We start from the raw sequence: 15,044 nt of genomic DNA, 5'->3' as shown, positions 1-15,044 counted from the left end.
GAGCCCGCGATGCAGCCAGTGCTGAGGGATAACTAATTGTTCACTCATCTAAATGGAAGGTGCGTTTGACTCTGGAAAAAGCAACCACATATTTGGGATAACTTCACAAGCCCGCTGCCCCATTGTAAATTCCATCAGGGCGAACAAAGGCTGTTTCCATCTGGGTCTCCACTCTTTCCCCATTACCTAGCATAGCACAGCAACTTAGCCGGCACAAAGTAAAAGCTCAACACATAATTGTTAAATGAACGGCGTCGGTACACCAAATAGCTTATTGAGAAATTATTTCTGCTCTAATTGCTTGATTATTTGGCTTCAGCTGACCTCACTGAGGAGTGATGTGTTCATTGAACCTGCTGCTTCATTTTTTCCCCTCATTGTTCTTATACCGTAAAGGTAAAGACGTGTATTTGGACGATTAGTGCGCTCTCCCTATAAAACAATGGTGTCTGAGCGATCGGGCCTTTTCTCCTTCCTCCTCAATCTCTCTTGCTATCCTGGCTGTCTGGATCCCGCGCTGGGCCTCGTGATTGCGGGGTTCCCGGCAACCGGCTGCAGTGCCGGATTCAGAAAGGCGACTCCGAATTCTGCATTTGCGTGGCCGAGCCTCCGGACGCCGGGGCTGGAGTGTCGAGCGCCGCGAGGCACCGTGCAGTGGGTACCTGAGCACGCTTCCCGCCGCCTCGCATCTCAGCTCTCGGGACCCTCCGCGGCGTCCCGGGGCCACCCGCCCGCGCGCGCGCCGGGAGCGCGAAGCCCCCGCTGTACGGCGGAGCCTCGGTCAAGATGGCCGCGCCCTCCCGCGATACCCAGGGGCGCCGCCATCGCAGGCGCCGGGCTCGCTAAGGCCGCGCTTCGAGCAGCCGCCATGTCGGCCTCCGCCTGCGACCCGATCCTCACAAAGCAGGAGAGCGTGGGCCGGAGGAGGGGTGCGGGAACGGCCGAAGGGGCCGGGTGTGCCGCGGAGATGGCCGTGTCGGAGCCGGGGGGCAGCGCCGCGGTGAGTGCGATGGCGGGGCGGGGCGGTCGGGCGGTCCGCGGTGGGCTAGTTGGGGGTCCGTGATTGGAGGGTGGCCGCCGTCTCTGAGAGGAGCGATTTGGGAATTGGAGGCGAGGCTGGAGGGTCTTCTGGCGTGGGGAGGGGTGGTCAGCGTGCTGGGGGAATCTGTGGGGCAGTGATGGGGGGCCTGCGCGGTCCGTGGGTGCCACAGTTTAAGGAAATCCGTGTTTCGAGGTATCTGCGATGGCAGTGATGGCGGGGGGCGGGGTGGGGGCGGGGTGGCCCGAAAGGCCATGGTTTGGAAGGCTGTGGGGATCAGAAATGGCTTCGTGGTGTGTCAGAGATTGGGGAGGTGTGTGGCAATGTGTGGTCTATGGGAGTCTATTACGGTGCCTGTGGTAGTTGGAGACCAGACTGTCCCTGTCTGTGTGCAGAGGTCCTTTAGCGGTTTATTGAGTAGTGAAAGGGAAGCGATGATGATGGTTTAGAATAGGGTCGTAGCAAGGGAATGAAAAATCAGATTCAGAATACATCTAGAGATGAGCCAGTAGGACTTCCTGATGAGCTGATATGAAACATGGGGGAAGAGAAGAATCAAGATTTTACATCTAGACTTTTGGCTTGAGGAACCGGATAAAGGGTGCTTCCTTTTTCTGCGAAAGGGTTGTGTTGAAGACGACCAGATTTGGTGGATATAAATGGGAGCCAGAAGTGGATGACAGTGGTTCTGCTTTGGCCACATCAAGACGCCCATTACATGCCCAAGTAGAGATGTTGAATAGTCATTAGATGCATGAATCTAGAATTCGGAGAGGTGTGAGCTGGAGAATTCATAATGAAAGACGTCAAGCATAAAGATGGTGCTTGAAGCCATAAGATTGGATGAGGTCACCTGCAGAGAGGACGCAGATAGAGAAGAAAAGAGGGACCAAGGACAGAGCTCTGGGTCACTCCTACATTTAGAGGTTTGGAAAAGAACAGAAAAAGAGGGAGAGTGAGGAGTAGCCACTGAGATATGATGAAAATTGTAAATGTGGTGTCAAAGAAGCTTAAAGAAGAAAGCTTTTCAAGACCATGCGAGTCAGTTGTGTCATAAGCTCTTGTGAGTCCCAGACTTATCACTGCAGAGAATTTGACTTTGGCAAGATGTAGCTCAATGGTTATTTTGATTAAGAAGAGGTTTTTTTCGTGGAGCGATGAGGGTAAAATCCTGTTGGAATGAGTCGAAAGAATGGAGGTGATGAAATAGAGACAGAGTATAGACAACACCAGGAGTTTTGCTGGTAAAAGGAGCAAATAAATTGGCATTGGATGGGACATGTGATTAAGAGACAGTTTTCATTGGATGAATGATATTAAGGCAACTTTGTATGTCAATAGGAACGATTCAGTAGAAAGGGAAAGATAGGTGGCACAAAAGAGAGAGGTTAATTGCAGGGGGTGAACTCCTCAAGAAAGCAGTTGAGGATAGGATCCAAAGCATAAGTGGAGAAACTGGCCTTCAGTGACAGAAGGGACACGTCTTCCATTTCAACAGAAAGGAGACAGATGATAGGGGTTTGGAAACAGATTGGTGGAATTGGTGGTAACAAGGCAAGGTAGTTCTTGTTCACGTACATTTATTTTGTCTTTGAAAGTGTGAGGCAAATTCATCAGCTGACAGTGGGAAAGGAGTAGGTGCTGCAGATTTCAGAGAGAAAGAGGAGAATGTTTGGAATAATCATCTTGGAAAGATGAACAGGAAGCTCTCAGTATTGGGTGCCCATTTGAGATATGTGCAATAATTTGAAGTGAGTCCAGTCAGCACAGTTGTTTGACTTTTTTCTTTTGGAGTGTTTAACTGCAAGGTTGCAGGCAGAGATTAAGTTGGGTTTAAGTTTGAGGCTTTGCTAGGGAAGTACAGTGGAGAAGAAGAGGGGCAAGGAAGTGAAAGCTGTTTTCCGTGGAGTGTGTATGGTGTTAGAACTAAATCTAAACGGGACAGGTGAAAAGTAAGGCTGCGTGGCAATGGAAGATTGTGAAAAAATGGCTAGGATTGATGGGTATGAGGGCCGAATGTATTTGGAGAAATATTGACATGGAAGGTACTAGAAGAAGTAAGCTGGCAGGACAGTGTTTTAAGTAGAGATTTCAGTGTTTTAAGTAGAGGTGCTGTAATGTATGTGGCAAGGGTCTAAAGAATGCCTGGGTGACGTATCAGTGGCTGAGTTTGGGTAGAAGAAAAGATTGTTGGAGTCAGGAAAGAGAAAGGCCAGGGTGTGGAAGGGCTCTTCTGCATTGATGCAGTTAGTGGAGGAGCTGTAGGGAAGAGGAGGCTGGTGTTCAGGTTTGCAGTGAATGAGGCAGAATTACTGTGCGGAAGAGTTGACATAAGTGGCCCCTAACAGCTGTCCTTAGAAAAGCCTGCTTGCAAGGTTGACCTTTGGCTGACATCTGAGAACTTAGACTGCAGTAGGCTTTGCACCATTCCCAGAAATGATAAAAGTGGCTCCCCGTGCCTGAACTAAACTATGTAGGGGCGCCCGGGTGGCTCCATCGGTTAAGCGTCCGACTTCGGCTCAGGTCATGATCTCACAATCCATGAGTTTGAGCCCCGCGTCAGGCTCTGTGCTGACAGCTCTGAGCCTGGAGCCTGCTTCAGATTCTGTGTGTGTGTCTCTCTCTGCCCCTCCCCTCCTCCCGCCCACTGTCTCTTTCTGTCTCAAAAATAAATAAAACATTTAATTAACTAAACGATGTAAACAATGCGGTTTATGCTGAACTCCTGATTTCCTTCTGGGGACCTGGGACTTTTGTGTGTGCCAGGCAGAGGGTGCCCGTGAGTGCCACTGAGTCTCTACGGCGCTTCCTTGGGAAACACCATTTCACACGTGTTCTCACGATTTATTTCTGGAGGAATCATGTGTGTCCTGTGTGACTCCACTGGAAGAGGACTCTTGGATACTTGTGCCTGGCTTCCTCTAGACTTCACCCCATGCACCTTTTCTTAGCTGTACTACATCGTAGCTCTGAGTACAACTATATGGCGAGGCTGTGAGTTCTTCTAGTTAATCGTTGAAATGGAGGGTTAATGGGTTGAAGTCTGGTGATACTCTAAACATGATAGGGATTTTGAAGGATGAATGAAGAATAGTTGAAAGTTATCGTTGACCTCATCTTCAGGCCGTGACATACACGAGTGATGGTTGGGCCAAACCAAATAACCTCCAGCAGGGAGCGTTGTAAGGGAGCAGGATCCTCAGGAGAAGGTAGATTTCAGGCAAAGCAAGCAGGTGAAGGGAATGGCTAAAGAGATTGAAGGTATAGTGAAGTTGGCTGGTACTGATTCGGGTTTCTGTAAACGCCACTGTTGGTGGAGGTCTGTTGGCGTCAGTGATTGGAGACTGGTAGAGTCGGGATTTGGGGTTGCATCAGAGAAGAGACTGATGTGTTCTTTAGGTATCCATAGTTGAGAGACCTGTGGGATTTTGTGATTGGAGTGTGTGGGGGCGTCTGGGGAGATTTGTTGCTGTTACTGATAGGGGACTTTGTTGGGATCAGTCTCTCAGTGATTGAGAGGCCAGTGACAGTCAATGATGGGACTTCTTAGATGTCCATGACTGGAGGTTTGTCAGGTCAGAGATTGGTGACATACACAGCTAATTGATTGGTGGTCTATGGAGGTAGGGAGTTATTTTTCAATGTGAAACAAATCTGTTCAAGCGTGTATTCATTAGTGGCAAACTTCTCCAGTAGCTGTGTCTCCTCCTCTCACCTGCCTAATAAGAGATCTTAAACATGCTTTAATTTCTCCCCATCCCCCACCCTTACCAGTTATATTCCTGTTTATTTTCTTAAGTCACGCCTCTTTTTTTTTTTTTAATTTTTTAACGTTTATTTATTTCTGAGAGACAGAGCACGAGTGGGGGAGGGGCAGAGAGCGAGGGAGACACAGAATCCTAAGCAGGCTCCAAGCTCCGAGCTGTCAGCACAGAGCCTGATGCGGGGCTTGAACTCATGGACGGCGAGATCATGACCTGAGCCAAAGTCAGACACTTAACCGACTGAGCCACCCAGGTGCCCCTAAGTCACGACTCTTGATTTTAATGACTTTTGTAACAGTTGTACAAGAAGATTATCAAGTTACTTGGATGTAACTAGACATTTGACTGGTTTTATTATTCACAGCTCTTTCTTGTACATTATGTCCTTCCCAATCTTGAAATCTTTATTCTGATTCACTTTTCCTTCTTTTAAAAATCACTCCTTTTCTTCTCCTCCTCCTCCTTCCCTGTCCCTCTCCTTTTCTTTATTTCTAAAATATATACGTATTATATTTTCTGCATCCTTACATGCCTAAAATACATTACTTTTGCTTCCAAATATAGGTGATTTTTTGGCTGGTTCTAAAAATCAAGGATCTCAATTCTTCTACCTCATAAACACTATTCCACTGTTTTTTGTTATAGAAGAAAAGGTAAAGACTGATTCTGTTTGTTTTGGTAATTGTCTTTCTCTCTGATAATTGTATGACTTTTTTCACTCTTTATCCTCTTGAATAAACAAATTCACAAGTGGGACTGTTTTAGTCAGTTTGGGCTGCTACAATGAAGTACCATCAACTGAGTAGCTTATAAACAGCGGAAATTTACTGCTGTCAGTTCTGGAGGCGAGAAGTCCAAGATAGGGTGTGAGCCTGGTTGGAATCTGGTGAGACCAACTGCCAGGTTGCAGACGTCTTGTACCCTCACTTGGCAGAAGGAGCAGAGAGAGGAAGCAAGCTGTCTTGTGACTCTTATATGGGCATTAATCCTATTCATGGAGACTCCACCCTCATGAACTCATCCCATTCTAATTACTTCCTGCAGGCCCTATCTCCTAATACCATCACATTGGAGGGGAGGGTTTCAGCGTATGAATTTTGGGGATACTCAAACATTCAGTCCATAATAGGGACATTTCTTAATATGATTTTTGCCTCTCAAAAAATGCGTAATTGAGTAAAGAATTAGTATCCACTATAACATCATGATCAAATTGAATGGTTGAGCTAAGAACAAATCATTATTATCTTGTCCAAATCACTCACTAATGTGAATAACATTAGACTGAATAGAAGTATTGCTATTACAGGGATCAGTAACATTCAAAGATGTGACTATGGCTTTTACCCAGAAGGAATGGGAGCAACTAGATCCTGTCCAGAGGAACCTGTATAAGGATGTGATGCTGGAGAACTACAGCAACCTTGCCTCAATGGGTAAGGACAGTTCTTTCATAATTCAAAATGTGTGCATGGTGATACCTTCTCTCTGAAGTTCTTGATAAATTTGGCCATGGTTATTATGAATCAAAGAGTTGTGATCCCTTTTGGGTACAACTCAAGATACTGTGCCCCTGTCTCCAAAATGGAAGATCTCCTTGGATAGGGTACATGGGCAGCCATTGTGAAATTTAAGAAGCCGTATATTCTTAATTCTTTCAAGGCTCTGAAGTCCAAATATTAGCGTTTGATTTCTGGGATGTTTGTTTTCCTAACACTCAATTTGTACCATTTCTCGTGAGCAGGTTATCAAGCTCCCAAACCAGGCATGATCTCCAAGTTGGAAAAAGGAGAAGAGCCATGGTTGGGGAAGGGCAAAAAACCTAGACAAGGTGGTCCCAGTGAAATAGCAAGACCCAAGCAAATAGGAACCAATGGAAGTAAGTTCCTAGTTTTTTGGTGGTGACTTTGCAATTCTTCAATGATTTATTTATTTATTTATTTATTTATTTATTTATTTATTTATTTATTAATGTTTATTTTTGAGAGGGAGTGAGCATGAGCAGGGGAGGGGCAGAGAGAGAGGGAGACAGAGGATCCGAAGCAGGCTCCGCTCTGACGGCAGAGGGCCTGATGCGGGGCTCATGAACCGTGAGATCATGACCTGAGTCAAAGTCGGACGCTTAACCGACTGAGCCACCCAGCCAACCCAATGAATAATTTATTTTTAAAATCTTAAATATTTGAGACCTTTCTTTCTTAACCAGGAGTAGCAGTTGAAAAATATCCTCTCCTGGGGGAGAAGGAGTTCAAACTACAAAGATTCTCTAACCTTGGAGATTCTAATATCTCTTCTGTCTGTGAACCTGTCTACGTGTGAGGTTCTCATATGAGGTTCACTGTAGTTGTAAGCCTGTGTTCACGTATGGGGGTTTGCTTATACCACTTGCATCAGTTAGCTTAGGCTAAGTTATGCTCCATTAAGGAATGACCCCCAAATCTCAGTGGCTTCCAACAAGAAAGATTTGTTTCTTGCTCATGCTGTAGCCCTATTCCACATTATCCTTAGGACCTACATCGAAAGAGCAGCCCCTATTTGGTAAATCCTGCTCTCATGTCACAAGGAAAGAAGAATGAGTAGAACCACTTGTTGACTTAAAACTACTGAATGGAAGTGGTAGATGTCTCTTTCTGCTCACATTTTATTGGCTAATTGGTTAGAGCAGATCACCTGGCCACTCCTAAGCTCAGCAGGGTAGGAATGGACAGCCCTTCTCCAGGAGGATTCAAGTGGCATGCAGGGGCCTGGGAGGTACAATCTTTCCACAGGGAACAGTAATACAGTATGCCACACCATTCATATTGTGGTAGGAAAAAGGTGACAACTAGAGTTCTGAACCTTTGATACCATACCTCAGATGCCTAACTGACCTTTCCATATATAGTCAGTCATCTTTCCTCATTTATGCTCTCCATTGCTCAGCTTCCAGGAGGAGCAGTGACTCCTGTTAGCTGTTCTCAAAGTCCCATCACTGCTTACCTTGTTTAAAGCAGTGCTGTTTTTTATTATCTCCTTTTTTACTAATATCTTCAGTATATTTTCCTTCATCCAGTCAAATTCTGGGACTCCATGATATATTTCTCTCCTTATGTGTTCAAACCTTCTTGGGTCCATCCTCTTTCCAAATCTCTTGGCATGATGCTCCCTGCCTTTAATTACTTTCCACTTCCCTTCTTTCACTGTGAAAATGCTCCAGACCTGTGGTCTATAATGAATCATCATTTCCATTTGCTCCTTAACCTCTACAGTCAAATCCTACAGATTTTGTGTCTCTATGTAAATTTCTGGCTTTAAAGTAACCCCTGCTTACCTTCCAGCGCATATTTTAATAGTTTCGATCAGCATGAAATTCTTGCCTACTTAGCTTAAATTATATACCACTTAAATCTGATCTTCTAAGTGCTTCTTTACATTTATTTCACCAGATTCTCTTCTTTCCACTTGCTGAAGTATCCCTAAGGTTTTGTCTCCTGCTCTCTGTTCTTTTTTTTTTTTTCTATTGTATTTTCCTCAAAAGAATCATTTGTGCAAATACAAGCTACTTATTCTACATGGGTGACTTTCAAGAAAAATTTATCTTGTCCAGATAAATCTCCAGTTTCTTTGTGTTGCACTCATATTTTTACCTACTTTACAGGAAAGCTCATTCTCAGAGTGTCAGAAATGGAAAGCTTTATATTTCTTTCTAAATTAGAGCTTCCTTTCACCTTCCATATTTTTATCAGGGTCTACTTTGAAAATTTTTTTAACGTTTATTTTATTTTTGAGAGAGAGGAGGGGGGAAGGGGCAGGCAGAGAGGGAGCCACAGAATCTGAAGCAGGCTCCAGGCTCTGAGCTGTCAGCACAGAGCCTGACGTGGGGTTCGAACTCACGAACTGCAAGAACATGACCTGAGTGGAAGTCGGACCCTTAACCTACTGAGCCACCCAGGTGCCCTGGGTCTACTTTGATTTAAGGCCTGTCTACCATGGAGTTCCGGTGCATCTTTGCTCTCTGCCTTCTCTTTTTCTATCCTCTCTTCAGTTCCTGATTTGTTTGTTTGCTTTCTTCACTTCTCACGGACATCACCCAAATTAGCTTTACATTATCTCATACCTAAATTGTTCTAATTCTTAGGCTGATTTGTTGAATCCATTTTTTAAGTAATTCATCTTAGGTGTTGCCACCAAATATTAAAATATTCACTTATTATTTACATCACTATAGCCCCCAACTTAGCAGAATGTTTACAGTATATTTTGAAGTGTCCTCTGAATTTTCCAGCTCTCCACAAATTCTTGAAACCAGAAGGACTAGTCCTTCAAATGGCGAATGAAGGGACCTCATGGAGTTTTCGATCCATCCATTAGTGGCTCCAATTTTGGCTGTGTTTACTTTTCTCACTGTTACTTGGTGTTGCAACTAAAAAATAATACTGAATCATTTAATACATCTTTGTCATTGCTATAGTGACTTTCTTCTCAGTTCAGTTTCCTATATAGTACTTGGAATTGCTTCAAGGAAAGACTGTTCTATTCCTTCCAATGATTTGCTGAGTCTATTGAGCTATATACTTCAGTCATTTTAGCTTAAAATTCAAGTGTTAGTTACTCTCTCACATTCAGGATAAGCTTACAGTCTTTTTTTTTTTTTTTAATGTTTATTTATTTTTGAGAGAGAGAGACAGACAGACAGACAGACAGAATTGGAAGCAGGCTCCAGGCTCTGAGCTGTCACCACAGAGCCTGACGCGGGGCTTAAACTCAATAGACCGCGAGTTTATGACCTGAGCCGAAGTTGGACGCTTAACCGACTGAACCACCCAGGCGCCCCAGGATAAGCTCACAATTGTAATCATATGCTCTGTCAGACTCAACTCTTTTATTATTACCCTATTATTATACCATTTCACTAGTTCAGATTCTATCTTTTCCCCTCATGGTGAATTTCTCTCATAGTGCTTTATATTTTTTCCTGCTGGCCAATCTTCATCATTATAAGAGGTTCTTATAATGTTACACCTCAAGGGGAAAGGTTTGAGTTTTGATCCCTTTCTTCCCAGAAGATTTGCCTCTATCCTCTCCAGAATCCTTGCACATTGGAAGAGGCTGCCTTTGTCTTGCTCTTGTTCTACCCTTTCCCCCAAAATGCTTGTACCACTTAAAGTTTCCTAAAGGAAAAAGCAGCTGGCAACTCTACCCTGTTATATCTATACCACTATATCTATACCTACAAAAATTGATTTTTTTTACCCCATGGGAACTAATCTCTTCAAAGTCCTCCATGAAAGTAATGGTGTTTCCTGGCTTATATCCAAATACTAAAACTCTTTTCTGTTTGATCCCGGTTTTCACTTTATCCATGTGTTGTTCCTTTATGACCAAGGCAGCTGTTCAGTTTCTTATATTCTTTGAGACTCTTACATCTGTTTCTCTCTTTGAGTCTGTTTAATTCCCATCCTAAAGCTTTTTCTGCTTTTCCACACACATAACTGAAGAAAGCTGCCTCAAAATGGTAGTCCCAACTCTTAAGTTTTTGGATTTTTACACATGTCATATCCATACCTAGCTATAAGAGGTCTTTGAATTTCAATTCTAAATTCTTAGGAGAAAGAATAGTATTGGTCTAGTTTGGGCCCTATGTTTACCACTGTTCAATCAATTGTTTTCAACCAGAGTTTGGATCATAATGGTACAAACATAATTGCCTCCATGTGTCAGTGTGGGTGGTGGACTCAGAGAAGGAAAACACACACTGGGAAGGTATCTTAAAATGTGTAATTGTATAACGGGTGGAAGGAAGGATGTGAACAATCACTTAAAGCTGGGAATAAGCTTAAAATTTATGATTAGTAATTAGTAGAGTGACCTGACAGAAACAAAGGTATGCTCCATAGCAAACTGTTGGAAAACAGATACATGTGTACATTGTAACTCTAAATGGTGTAAATCTCATTTCTATGAGAAGTCTCATTTCTATGAATTTTATCATGGTAAAAGCATCAGGGGACTCAGAAACTGTAGGGTTTTTTGTTTGGTTGGTTTTTTAGTTTTTCGGGGGTTTTTTGGTTGTTTGTTTGTTTTAGTACAGGAATGTCATTATTATATTGATCGTAGGTGGTAGCACTGGAACACCCTTTCCTGCTTATTCCCTTAGTCACCTATAAGCTGTTCAGTATTTCTTGGTAGACTTCCCTTATTTTCTCTATTTTGGCTCTTTGGAGGGCAGTAACAAAAATTTACTCAGGCTAGCCTAAGTAAATCGAGGAATTTACTATAAGGACTTAGATTTATCTCTTGTAACCTAAAGGTGGATATGTCAGCCTGACCCTACCAGGGATTAGAACTAGGAACTGGAAAGCCATCCAGAATTGGGATTAGATAAATGGTCCCTTTGAGAACATGTGATCTAACATCTCTGCTTCTTTGTGGATGTATGCTTCGTTCTTCATACTGATGAACTTTCTGTTTACACAGGGAAGATATGACTTTACTATTACTCGTTTTATATCATTATAAAAACCCAATGGAGACAAACTAGAGTCTAAATATTTAGGAGGAAGACTCATATTGGACACTTTGGATTGAGCCAGATGTGTCTCCAATTGTGACCATAGAGAGCTGAATTAATGTAGTACAGGCTGTGGGAGCCAAATACTGTGAATGAATTGGCAGTTATCAAAGCTGGGAAGCTTGGGCTGTGGAGAAACCTCAAAAAATACCAACTACAATCACAAGCTCTTTTAACTTCATCTATTACCTAGTCACTGGTCCTTCAGTTTATCTTATCATCTATCCCAGGTTACAAGGTTATATTTGTAAACGGGCAAAATTTTTTCTAATTGCTATTGTCAATTATCTTTTCTTGGATAAGCACTTGGAAGTGCTCCCTACAGCACTTTCCCCTCAAGTCCAAAAGCTTAGGGACATTTACATTTGATATTTCATTCACCTTGGGATGTGAAGCTTGAATAAAGATTCAACCCCACAATAGGGCATTTGTTTTATAAGTTGTAGTTCAAAATATGAGAGTGAAAAGATTCATAAGAATGTCTCATTGAATTCCATTTTAGAAGAAGTCCAGCAAGATAACGACCAGCTAGTGAATCACCAGGAATCTCAAAACAAACTCCTTAGGGAAGTTGCATTCAAGAAAAAAAGTCTGACTAAGAAGAAAGGCCATGAATGTAGCTCATTGGGGGAAATAAATGTGAGTACAAAACATGTTCCTTCAAAAAGAAAGCTTAAATTTGATTCACATGGAAAGAGTTTGAAACAGAATTTAGACTTACTTGGTCATATAAGAAACTATGCAAAAAAGAAACCTAATGTAACTAAAGAGCACAAGAAATCTTTCAGCCATAGCTTACCTGATACAAAGAAAAACAAAAATCAAACTGGAAAGAAACAGAAATTATCCAACCATAGCTTATCTAATAAGCATGACAAAACTCAAACTGGCAAGAAACATGAGAAATTATCTCATCATAGCTCATCCCATACTAAATGCGACAAAATTCAAACTGGAAAGAAACATGAGAAATCATCCAGCCGTAGCTCATCTACTAAGTGTGACAAAACTCAAGCTAAAGCCAAACCCTATGAATGTAATCAGTGTGGGAAGGTTCTCAGTCACAAGCAAGGACTCACTGACCATCAGAGAATTCATACTGGGGAGAAACCATATGAATGCGATGAATGTGGGATAGCCTTTAGCCAAAAGTCACACCTCGTTGTGCATCAGAGAACTCACACTGGAGAAAAGCCATATGAGTGTACTCAGTGTGGCAAAGCCCACAGTCATAAACATGCCCTCACTGACCATCTGAGAGTTCATACTGGGGAAAAGCCCTATAAATGTACTGAGTGTGGGAAAACCTTTAGACACAGCTCAAACCTTATTCAACATGTAAGATCTCATACAGGTGAGAAGCCCTATGAATGTAAGGAATGTGGAAAATCCTTTAGGTATAACTCATCTCTTACAGAACATGTGAGGACTCATACAGGTGAAATACCATATGAATGTCATGAATGTGGAAAGGCTTTTAAGTATAGCTCGTCCCTTACTAAACATATGAGAATTCATACAGGTGAGAAGCCCTTTGAATGTAATGAATGTGGGAAAGCTTTCAGCAAGAAGTCACACCTCATTATACATCAAAGAACTCATACTAAGGAGAAACCCTACAAATGTAATGAATGTGGAAAAGCATTTGGACATAGCTCATCTCTTACTTACCACACGAGAACTCATACAGGTGAAAGTCCTTTTGAATGTAACCAATGTGGAAAGGCCTTCAAACAAATTGAAGGCCTTACTCAACATCAGAGAGTTCATACTGGGGAAAAACCCTATGAATGTAATGAATGTGGGAAAGCTTTTAGCCAAAAGTCACATCTCATTGTACATCAGAGGACTCATACTGGGGAGAAACCTTTTGAATGTAATGAATGTGGAAAAGCTTTCAATGTAAAGTCACAACTTGTTATACATCAGAGATCCCACACTGGAGAGAAACCCTATGAATGTAATGAATGTGGAAAAGCTTTCAAACAAAATGCATCCCTTACCAAACACGTGAAAACTCATTCAGAAGAAAAATCTCAGTGAAATTAATCTGGGAAAACCTTTTAACTAGAGGTTTTATTTAACCTTAGAAGAAGTCTGAATTTTAAGGATGTTAGAAAGCCTTTAATAAGAAGTCACACCTCGTTACATACGAGAGAATTTGAAAATGAATCTTACAGGGAAGCAATGGATGGAGAGTTTAAACTTGCTACCAACCTTTTATAGAAAATACTGTTTTAAAAGTTCTCAATTATTAATTATTTATGTGTTCAGACCAAAATATAAAGCTTTTAAAAATGTTAATAAGCTGAAAAATCAGAGCAGTAGAGAAGCAAATTACATATGCTAAATTCCTGAGTTGCTTGAGTTTTGTGTACTTAAGCACCGCATATGAGAATTTAATTTGCATATCTGTTAATTTCCATGTATAAAGGTATGTGGCCACTGGTATGAGCCTGATCTTTGATATTATCACCTCTCTCTTTCTTAATGTCTTTGTTAGCTTCTGCATCAGCTGCAAACTTCCTAAAGGTTATTTATGTAAAAAATATTAACAGAAAATTAAGACAAAAAATGAAAGCAGCTGAGGATGCACAGGTGCTGGTGGGGAATGATGTCCAAGATACATCGTTAAGTGAAAAAAGCAGATTGCTGAACTGTGTGTATAGTATGTTCCCACTTTTGTACAAAAGGGTGTGCATTTGCCTGTCTCTGTGTGTGTATATATGTATGTGTGTATATATGTATACGTATATTTGTATGTAAATAGACTTGGTTTGAAAAAATATATAAGAAACCTTATAGTGGTTTCTATGAGCACAGGAGTACAGGAATGGGAGCTGGGACTGGAGGGAGACCTCCTTTTTATTATATCCTGTATATGAATTTTTGAACAATGTAAATGTATTATTTTCACAACTAAAGTCCTTTTAATATGCATACATCAACACTGATTAAAATTTTCACTGAGCCCACTCCATGGTGTTGTTTACAAAGTAAAAGTTTCTAGGAAGGGTGGTGAATCTGAGGATATGGCATTAAACTTGATATTGAATTCACAAAGACTTTTCCTATCAAACACACGTCCTTTTATTAAAATAATGAATTACAACTATAATTCTGTACTGTGTTTCTTCTATATGCTATTTTTTAAAACGACTGAAGATAAATTTTGATTTTAGGTGAATGAAAGTGCTTTTCTGAACAGTCACTCCGTTTTGTCTCATATTCAGAGCACGTATATACAAACACCTCAATCTGGGGTTTCAAATGTATTGTAACAAATGCCACTACTTCCTGTTCTTGCCCAATAGCAAACATTGCTAATGGGTCACCACACTCATTCTGAGTGAATCTAGACGTGGCCTCAGAATCATTCTTAAGCATGTATTCCAGGGGCACCTGGGTGGCTCAGTTGGTTAAGCGCCCAATTTCAGCTGAGGTCATGATCTCACAGTTTGTGGGTTTGAGCCCCACATCAGGCTCTGTGCTGACAGCTCAGAGCTTGGAGCCTGCTTCGGATTCTGTGTCTCCCTCTCTCTCTGCCCCTCCTCTGCTCATGCTGTGTCTCCCTCACTCTCAAAAATAAGTAAACATTAAAAAAAAAAAGCATGCATTCCAGAGGGTACTATGGATCAATTTGAGTTTGCACATGGGACCTATTTTCCACTGCATACTTATTTATTTTTTG

At 41.9% G+C, this 15,044-nt stretch overlaps 1 protein-coding gene across 1 annotated transcript; it reads left to right on the top strand.

Annotated features, from left to right (window-relative positions):
- The first annotated feature begins 427 nt into the window (after positions 1 to 427).
- Positions 428 to 14,471, top strand: ZFP37 (ZFP37 zinc finger protein). Its single transcript, XM_040481985.1, has 4 exons — positions 428 to 1,000; positions 6,113 to 6,239; positions 6,548 to 6,682; positions 11,856 to 14,471. The coding sequence occupies exons 1-4, from the start codon at positions 443 to 445 to the stop codon at positions 13,394 to 13,396; spliced, it is 2,361 nt and encodes a 786-aa protein (XP_040337919.1). The 5' UTR covers positions 428 to 442; the 3' UTR covers positions 13,397 to 14,471.
- The last annotated feature ends 573 nt before the right edge of the window (positions 14,472 to 15,044 follow it).

The sequence above is a fragment of the Herpailurus yagouaroundi genome, unplaced genomic scaffold (assembly GCF_014898765.1).
Source record: "Herpailurus yagouaroundi ecotype Mexico unplaced genomic scaffold, PumYag 160, whole genome shotgun sequence".
Taxonomy (NCBI): Eukaryota; Metazoa; Chordata; class Mammalia; order Carnivora; family Felidae; genus Herpailurus; species Herpailurus yagouaroundi.
This window is presented reverse-complemented; position numbering and strand designations above follow the sequence as displayed.